Here is a 9,941-nt window from a genome sequence, read left to right as displayed (position 1 = left end):
TTTTTGGAGATAATCGTCTCAAAGTATGAGAATGATAGCGGCACGAGATCATTGCGGCTAATATATATATATATATATATATATATATATATATATATATATATATATATACATATATATATATATATATATATATATATATACATATATATATGTATATATATATGTATATATATATACATATATATATATATATATATATATATATATATATATATATATATATATATAATTTTCACGAGTTATAAATGTAGATATAATAGTTATAATACTGCCTACTAAATTTCTCATATGTACCAGTTCATAGTCATCGGCAAGACGTGAGAAACCTAAATGACAGAATCTTATGCTTTAAAGGTCTCAATGTAAACAACCTTGCCTACGAAGGCATGTAGCATGGTACATAACTACAGGTATCTCCTGCAAGTGGGTTAATGTCTTACCACACGTGGTACTAATTAATTTTATCTATCTATAACATGGGTATAGGCTTATCGTATACCCATCCAAAACAATAGAAGGAAGACAAGACACTAACAAACAATTATGGTTGTTATAAATATCCCCCCCCCCGGTACCTCCCCTCCCGCGCAAAAATACACATGTATGTATGTGTATATGTATGTATACATATTATTTAACTGATTAGGAAGGAATACCAATTACGTTGTATTACACGAACACGTATGCACTATATACAAACAGACATGCATACTGTACACATACACACACACACACACACACATATATATATATATATATATATATATATATATATATATATATATATATATATATATTATATCATATATATATTCTATATATATATATATATATATATATATATATATGTACGTATATATGTATATGTATATATAAGCATGACATAATAAATATAAGGAATAAAGACAAAAATAGAGCCAGAAAGGGTATACTGTAATATCAAAGAGTTTAACATAGCAGGTATCTCAACAAAAACGTGAAGACAAAACTGATAAAATGAAAACACTCAATTGAACGGAGTTGTCAAAGACAATTTAATCTATCATCTTTAAAAATACTTAATAAGCACTCTTATTCCATTCGCAGCTATGAATGACCATCTATATTCTACAGGAAAACCAATCTCATATAATGTTCCAGTTTTAATTGTTTATTAGCAAGAAAAATAACGCCAAAATTATTTTCTTCAGTGCTCTAATAAAAATATAATTTCCTAAGAGTCTGCATAGTAATATCTTATACCTTTTATGCTTTACAATACATCAAGTATAGTCAAATTAATTATCTATTCATCCAAATGATTTGTTTTACAGATGGTTCGAACTCTTGTAGAAGTGTTCAATTTAAGAGATAGGAGACTGCTTTACCATAAATCATATTTATTAACTGGAATTAGATAATGCAAGTTTTAAGATTTATTTAATTTCTAATTGTCTGTTTCAGGTTTTGGTGAGTATATTACTTGGGGTCACGTATGGTTTGCCCAGGTACAGTCTTAATGAACCTTCCAATCCCTTGGTGATTGGTCAAGGTACAAAACCTTCAGGAAATGTTAACCCAACATCCGTTGCCCCAGGGAACTCCTACCTCCCCCCCATAAGTGGGTCTAGTGCCTTGTCTACCGGTCAAGGTGTAACGTCTCCAACTGCTATATTACCAAATTCATTAAAGCAAGCTGTGCAGACATTATCGCATTCAGCAGCAAAGCCCACACAGCAGCACCTGTCAAACCAACCGGGTGCTTCAACCATAGGATTTTCCAGAGGAACTCCCAACACCCCTTCTTCTTTTACCTTTAGTGAATCTTTGCCATTTAATAATATTCAACATTTGACTTTTCAAAATTCTGCTCCTTTGAATGATATTGTCCGACAACCCTCCTCTGCGCCTATATTTGAAAGTAATGGTGCCCAGGTACTTGGTCCTTTTACACTACCAGCAAATAGCCAGCTTAGTTCTTTAGCACCTTCCACTTTTACTGCACCATTTACTGCTTCAGCTCCTTCCTCAGGGCAAAATGCAGTTCTTTCTCCAGCACAAACAGCACCTGGTAACCCTCTTCTTAGACCCAGACCAGCTACAATAGTTCGTCCATTATCTACATCGGCTGTACGTGTGTCTCCAACATCTTCATCTGCTCCACGGGGTTCTCAAGGACTACCAACTGGTCAACGGTTTTCGCCAGCCCCTACATCTGCTCCACGTGCTTCTCAAAGACTACCAACTGGTCAACGGTTTTCGCCAGCCCCTACATCTGCCCCACGTGCTTCTCAAGGACTATCAACTGGTCAACGGTTTTCGCCAGCCCCTACATCTGCTCCACGTGCTTCTCAAGGACTACCAACTGGTCAACGGTTTTCGCCAGCCCCTACATCTGCTCCACGTCCTTCTCAAGGACTACCAACTGGTCAACGGTTTTTGCCAGTCTCTACATCTGCTCCACGTGGTTCTCAAGGACTACCAACTGTTCAACAGGTTTCTCCAGCCCCTACATTTGCTCCACAGTTTTCTCCAGCCACAACATCTGTTCCACGTGCCCCTCAACGACTACCAACTGTTCAACGGTTTTCTCCAGCCCCTACATCTGCTCTACAATTTTCTCCAGCCCCTACATCTGCTCCCCGTGGTCCTCCACAAATACCAACAATCCAACGGTTTTCTTCAGCCCCTACATCTGCTCCACAGTTTTCTCGAGCACCTACATCTGTTCCACGTGCTCCTCAACGACTACCAACTGTTCAACGGTTTTCTCCAGCCCCTACATCTGCTCCACAGTTTTCTCCAGCACCTACATCTGTTCCACGTGCTCCTCAACAACTACCAACTGTTCAACGTGTTTCGCCAGCCCCTACATCTGCTCCACAGTTTTCTCCAGCCCCTACATCTGCTTCACGTGCTTCCCAAGGACTACCAACTGTTCAACGGGTTTCTCCAGCCTCTACATCTACTCCACGTGCTTCTCAAGGACTACCAACTGTTCAACGGGTTTCTCCAGCCCCTGCAACTGCTCCACGTGCTTCTCAAGGACTACCAGCTGTTCAGCGGTTTTCTCCAGCCCCTACATCTGCTCCATCTGCTCCACAGTTTTCTACACCCCCTACATCTGCTCCTAGGTTTTCTCCAGCCCCTACATCTGCTCCACGGCTTTCTCCAGCCCCTACATCTGTCCCACGGGTTTCTCCAGCTCCTACATCTGCTTCACGGTTTCCCCCAGCCCCTACATCTGCTCCACGGCTTTCTCAAGCCCCTGCATCTGCTCCACGGTTTTCTCCAGCCCCTACATCTGCTCCAAGGTTTTCTCCAGCCCCTACATCCACTCCACGGTTTTCTCCAGGCCCTACATCTGCTCCACTGTCTTCTCTAGCCCCTACATCTGCTCCACGATTTTCTACAGCCCCTGCATCTGCTAACCCTGCTTCTCAAGGATTACCAAGTGTGCAACGGTTTTCTCCAGGCCCTACAACTGCTCCACTTGGTTCTCTAGACCCTACTCATACTCAATTTGGCGTTCCAAGACCAGGCCCTACATTTACTCGTATCCCATCTGTTGCTTCATCTCCAACCTCTGCTCCTGCTCGTGCTTCATTTATTGCTCCAACATCAACACCAACCCCAGCCCGGGCACCAGCTCCAGCTCCTGCTCCAGCTCCTGCTCCAGCTCCATCTCCTGCCCCTATCCAAGCTCCTGTTTCTGCTCCATTTGTTAACTCAGTACCTAACGCTGCCCAAGCTCCTTTTTCTGCTCCATTTGCTGCTCAAGTACCTACCCCAGTTCGTGCTCCCAATCTCGCACCTGCTCCTGCCCCTGCCCCGGTTTCGCCACATGTTTTTCCAAGACCTACATTTACTAGTGTTCCACTTAATTTCCAAAGGCCTGTCCCTGCTCCACAATTTGCTACACCATCATCTTCATCAGTTTCCCCAGCATCTCCTGCTCCACAATCTGCTCCAACATCATCTCCATTTGTTTCTCCAGCATCTGCCCCTGCCCCAGTTTCTGCTCCGCAATTTGCTCAAGCACCATCTCCAGCATCTGCCCCTGCCCCTGCGCCACAATTTGCTCAAGCACCATCACCAGCATTTGCCCCTGCCCCTGCTCCACAATTTGGTCAAACACCAACTCCAGCATTTGCCCCTGCCCCTGCTCCACAATTTGCTCAAGCTCTATCACCAGCATCTGCCCCTGCCCCTGCGCCACAATTTGCTCAAGCACCATCACCAGCATTTGCCCCTGCCCCTGCTCCACAATTTGGTCAAACACCAACTCCAGCATTTGCCCCTGCCCCTGCTCCACAATTTGCTCAAGCACCATCTCCAGCATCTGCCCCGGCCCCTGCTCCCCAATTTGCCCCACAACCATCTCCAGCATCTGCCCCTGCCCCTGCGCCACAATTTGCTCAAGCACCATCACCAGCATTTGCCCCTGCCCCTGCTCCACAATTTGGTCAAACACCAACTCCAGCATTTGCCCCTGCCCCTGCTCCACAATTTGCTCAAGCACCATCTCCAGCATCTGCCCCTGCCCCTCAATTTGCCCCACAAGCATCTCCAGCATTTGCCCCTGCAAATGCTCCACAAGTTGATCCATTCCCATCTCCACAATTTGCTTTAGCATCTTTCCCTGCCCATGTTCCACAATTTGCCCCAGCACAATCTTCATTTGCTTCTCCGGCATCTGCTCCTGTCCTTGGCCCCCAATTTGCTTCTGTACCATCTCCATTTGTTTCCCCATCATCTGCTTCACAAGTGGCTCCAGCACCATCTCAAATTTTCTCTCCAGCATCTGCCCCTTCCCCTACTCCACAATTTGCTCTAGCACAATCTCCAGCATCTGCCCTTTCCCTAGCTCCACAATTTGCTCCAGCACCATCTCCATTTTTCTCTTTAGTATCTGCCCCTCCTTCTGCTCAACAATTTGGTGCAGCAGTCACTCCTCTTCATAATGTTCCACAGTTTTCATTTGTTCAGTCTCCAGTTCAATCCATAGCAATTGCAGACCAGCAAAGCCCGTTGTCACAGCAAGTCACTGCCCTGACACTGGCTGGAATTAGTCATGGAACAAGTTTTGGTAGTTCTTCAAGAGATTCTGACAGCGATGAGTTTGATGATTCAAAGGAAGATTATGATTATGATGATGACGATGATGACGACAATAACACCAGTGAAGAATACCGAGATTAAGCCGTAGTCGAATAAAAACAGTTTCATCTTAATTTCACCTACTTACCTCATGTCTACCAAAGAGGAATGTTTTTTAGTCACTTAACGTGCTTACATTGACTTTATAAATAAAATTAAGTTTCTGTACAGTGAATTTGTTAATAAACGTGGATGTTAATATCTTATATAAGTTTTTTTTCAATAATCATGTTGCTGTGAATATGTATTCTATGCTTGAAAGACAACAGAATGGGCAGATGACTCTTGAATCATCCATACCATACAACATCTAAAATATCTGAAATTAAGTCTCTTACGAATCCTGATACAGTTATATATTCGTGAGTGGGAACTTTTCTTGGTTCCAGTCCAACATTAATTCAGTCTGTAAATACTGAAAATAGATTTGAATAATAGAAAAAAATCAAATTTTGCTTCCTGTAATTGATAGTTTTAGAGAAAAAATAATAATAAAGGTTGTGGATGGAAGCAAGTAAGATGATTAACTATCTTCAAGAAAAAAATCTTTTAGGCAAAGCAATGGCCTGCAAAGAAATCTTTTATACTCATAAACAAGCTATGCTTACAGCTGGCTAATCGTAGTGCAATGAATAAAAAATTTAATTTTGAAAGTCTTAACATACCTCTTAAGACCTTTTTTTATTTATTATATCTTATTTCAGATAAAAAGCAAATATGATGGATGCCATCACTTTGTTATTTCTTATCTATGATGTTATTGTTCATAAATATTTCATAACAAAATAATCAAGTCAGAAAATAACCTAAGGGTATTCAAATGATAATACCACTTTGATGGTACCACAAAACTTTGAAATCCCATTAAATTATCACTAGAATTCGTATCATATTTTATGGAGAATTTTGCTATCAAGTTATGTGAATGTGATTTGGTATGATATATCTCTATATCTCTAATAATAGAGAAAAAACAATAAAAATAAATACATTACATGATCAATGTAAGCAGTAGCTGGGATTGTTCTACTTTTATTTTATTTATTGTTCAGTACTCTATTTAATCTGCTCGTAAATCTTGCTACCTACTTATTAAACATTAAAGATTTTCTTAGGTGCACTGTACATAACTCATCATAAGCATTATATGTTGCAGCCTGTTTCAAAACTTGATACTTACTAGATATATCATAGCGTCTTGATTCACACCTTAAGGTGAAAGAGCGAACACCTTTTTATAATGTCTGTCTAGAATAAGAAAAATACTAGATGTAATTCTTTTATGACTCCCTCAAACCAACCGCCCCATCCCCATCCATTTTTAGTAATGAAACCTTCTTAGATTAGAGCACCAATAAGTTTGCTTGTTATTTACTTCTGAAAAAACATAGTGATTTGTAAAATACAACACTGTACTTCTTGGTGTCAAACCTGATGTTTACTTGATTTGAAAAGTATACTTCCCTTTAAATGTAATGAGAGTGGCACCATTGGAGTTATACCTAACTTATACCTCTACATATGTTTCAGATTTTGGTGAGCATCTTACTTGGGGTCACATTTGGATTCCCCCAATATACTCTGAACGTACCTGCTAATCCTCTAATAAGTGGACAAGCTGTAAAATCTTCTGGAAATGCTTTACCAGCACCTACTGTACAAGGCGCTTCAGCTTTATCACCGATTTTGAGACCCACAGTGTCTTTATCAAATGTTTTGGAGCAGGTCAGGCAAAATGCCTTGGAATTTTCAGCAGCCAAGTCACCCCCTGGTTTTGCTACACAATTCTCTCCAGCCCCTACTCAAGCTCCGGCACCAATTCACTTTCATGCGCCAATTTCAGTGCCTGCAAACACTCCTGCCTCACATTCAATTGCATCCCCTACTTCTGAACAATTTCCACACCAGGCTCAAGCCCCATTTACAGGGAATGCACCAGTTCTACAGCCTTTCTTAGCACCTAACCAACCTGCAAGAGCTCCCCTTGTCTTTGCCCCTATAACAGCATTTGCTCCTGTTCAAGTACCTGCTCCTGCACCAACTACACCTGTTTCCCATGTTTTCCCTGCACCCAACTTTGCTCCAGTTGCTTCTCCAGCACCTTCCCAGACTCCATTCGTTTCTCCAGCACAAACACCCATTTCACATACTTCCTCAGTACCAGCCTCTGCTCTCCATCTTCCATCACAGAACTTGGCTCAAAGGCCTGGTCTTGTATTTGCCCCCATTACAGCATTTGCTCCGGTGCAAGTGCCCGCCCCAGGACCTGCACTAATTACTCAAGCACTCGCACCTGGTTCACATGCTATCCCAGCAAATGGTAATCCAGCTCCTAATCCCTTTATATTTATTATTCAAGGTTCCGACTCAGCTCCTGTTCCTCATACAGCTCCTCAATCTACCCCTTTACAAAATGATTTAACAGCTGCTCCTGCCCCTAGTGTGTCTCCAGTACCTGTCTCTACTGCAATTGCCCAACAAGCACCCTCCCCTACTTTGCAAGTTGCCAGTACACCTACATTCACTCCTCAGGATGCTCCAGCATCAAATCCTTCCCCTACTCCTCACGTTGCTTCAGCAGCTATACCTGCTCAACATGTTATTTCCACACCTGCATTTACTTCTATTCCCAATGTTGTTCCAACCCCTGCACCTTCCGCAGCCCCTTTCCCCCCTGTTGCTCAGGCTCTCACCCCTGCTCAATCTGTTATTCAATTACCCACACCCAACCCTATACCTGTTAACACTGCCACTTCGCAACCTACCCCATTCATACTATTTTCTCAAAATTCTGTGTCTGCTCACCAAAGAATTCCACCATCAGTTCCTCAACAAACCGCTATTCCTGCAGTCAGTCCTACTCCACAAACAGCTTTTGGCTCCATCCCTTCTCAGACATTTAATCAAGTAAATACACCTGCTCCAAGTGAAGCCCCAGTAGCATCTGCTACCCATGCTGCTCCAGCACCATTTACTAGTTTCGCAACTTCATCTTTCTCGTCCTCTACTTCTAATGCTGCTCAAATTCCCCTTGGAATTCCTGCTGTTTCCATACAATCAACATCTAACCCATCCCCTCCTCAATCTCTATTTATTGCCCCAACTGGAAGTTCAACTATCTCCCAATTTCCTACTTCAATCCATAATTTTGTCCTTGGCAGCAGTGCACCAGTACCTGCAAGTAATATCGTTGCAACAGAAGATAACGAGGAAAGGAATGAGGGTGGTGAGGAAGAAAATGAGGAAGAAAATGATGATGAAAACCAGGAAGAGAATGAAGAAGGAAACGAGGAAGATGATGAGGAGGATAATGAGAAGGATGATGATGATGATGATGATGAAGAGGAGAAGGAGGAAGAAGACGACTAGTCCACAGAAAGTGAAAGACTACTATCTATTTGCCTTCTCAATGTAATGTTTAACCCAAGTCTGCCAAAGAGGAGTGAGTTTTCAGTCATTCTGACTACCCACATCTGGCTTTTGGGATTTTTTCTAAACTGTTAAGTAATGTATAGATAAAAAGATAATAAATTTAATTGTTAATGTCGTAAATGTTCTCTCCTCCATAGTCTACATCACAGCAAAAAATAAGCGCAAAATATTTTTGATAAAATGATGAAAGCATTATTGAATATGATGTTAATCAAACATGTAAACTTTATAAAATAAAACGTATTTTATATATAAAGGTTTAAAAACAGTAGAAGTGCAAGTAACATAAAATGGAAACATGAACAAACAAATACAACTATGTATGTATAAATAGTATGGTGGAGGAAGAAAAAGTAAAAGTATCAAACAAAGGACCATAACACTTTGTAATACTATCACAGCTTTTCTTAAACTTACTAACATCATATTTACAACATTACCACGAAGAGTATGCCATAGGTTTGCAATTCAATGAATGAAAAACTTCTGGAAATAGGCAGTATGACATTGCAGCATCAAAATTGGATGTGTATGGTGATACTTTCCTGAATTAGTAGTAGATCTAGCCTAGACACCAGAGGTACTGTACAGGTTGAAAACTAATGCTTGGAACCCCAATAAATAAAAGCTTCAAATAGATAACCAAACAGAAAATCTTTTGACAATGTTTAATATGATAATCAGCATTGTCGAGAGAAAAGAAAACATCAATTAAAATAATTTGATACTAAGACTAATAATATCCAGAATAGGAAATAGTCATCTAGCAATTGTAATATCAATGCCATAATTTCTGTAAGTAAGGTTGTGAGGGGTAGATGGAGATGGTTTGGGCATGCTCTTTGCACTCCCCAAGAGAGATTAGTTCACCAAACATTTAACTGGACTCCAAAAGATACTAAATGAGTTGGAAGACCCAGGCCTACATGGCTGAGGACTATTAAGGGTGAAGTAGATGATGATGAATGGAGAAGTATTGACTTAGATAGAAGCTCAAGATAGAGATGACTGGTGAAATCTAACAGAAGCCCTTTGTGTCAATATTATTATTATTACTAGCTAAGCTACAATCGGAGTTGGAAAAGCAAGATGCTATAAGCTCAAAGGCTCCAACAGGAAAAAATAGCCCAGTGAGGAAAGGACATAAGGATATAAATAAACGATATGAGAAATAATGAACAATACAAATAAAATATTTCAAAAACAATAACAACATCAAAACAGATATTTCATATATAAACTTTAAGAAGAGACTTATGTTCGCTTGTTCAACATAAAATACATTTGCTTCAAGTTTGAACTTTTGAAGTTCTACCGATTCAACTACCTGATTAGGAAGATCATTCCACAACTTTGTCACAGCTTGA

At 40.7% G+C, this 9,941-nt stretch overlaps 2 protein-coding genes across 2 annotated transcripts in view; both read left to right on the top strand.

Annotated features, from left to right (window-relative positions):
* The window catches only part of LOC137646596 (mucin-1-like), a 20,540-nt gene extending 15,356 nt beyond the window's left edge, over positions 1-5,184 (top strand). The window contains exon 2 of the mRNA XM_068379703.1: positions 1,447-5,184. Within this exon, the coding sequence (XP_068235804.1) occupies positions 1,447-5,184 (3,738 nt within the window). The remainder of the gene's footprint in view (positions 1-1,446) is intronic.
* Positions 5,185-6,137: 953 nt separating this feature from the next.
* Positions 6,138-8,511, top strand: LOC137646595 (calphotin-like). Its single transcript, XM_068379702.1, has 2 exons — positions 6,138-6,146; positions 6,673-8,511. The coding sequence occupies exons 1-2, from the start codon at positions 6,138-6,140 to the stop codon at positions 8,509-8,511; spliced, it is 1,848 nt and encodes a 615-aa protein (XP_068235803.1).
* The last annotated feature ends 1,430 nt before the right edge of the window (positions 8,512-9,941 follow it).

The sequence above is a fragment of the Palaemon carinicauda genome, chromosome 9 (assembly GCF_036898095.1).
Source record: "Palaemon carinicauda isolate YSFRI2023 chromosome 9, ASM3689809v2, whole genome shotgun sequence".
NCBI classification, from domain to species: domain Eukaryota; kingdom Metazoa; phylum Arthropoda; class Malacostraca; order Decapoda; family Palaemonidae; genus Palaemon; species Palaemon carinicauda.
This window is presented reverse-complemented; position numbering and strand designations above follow the sequence as displayed.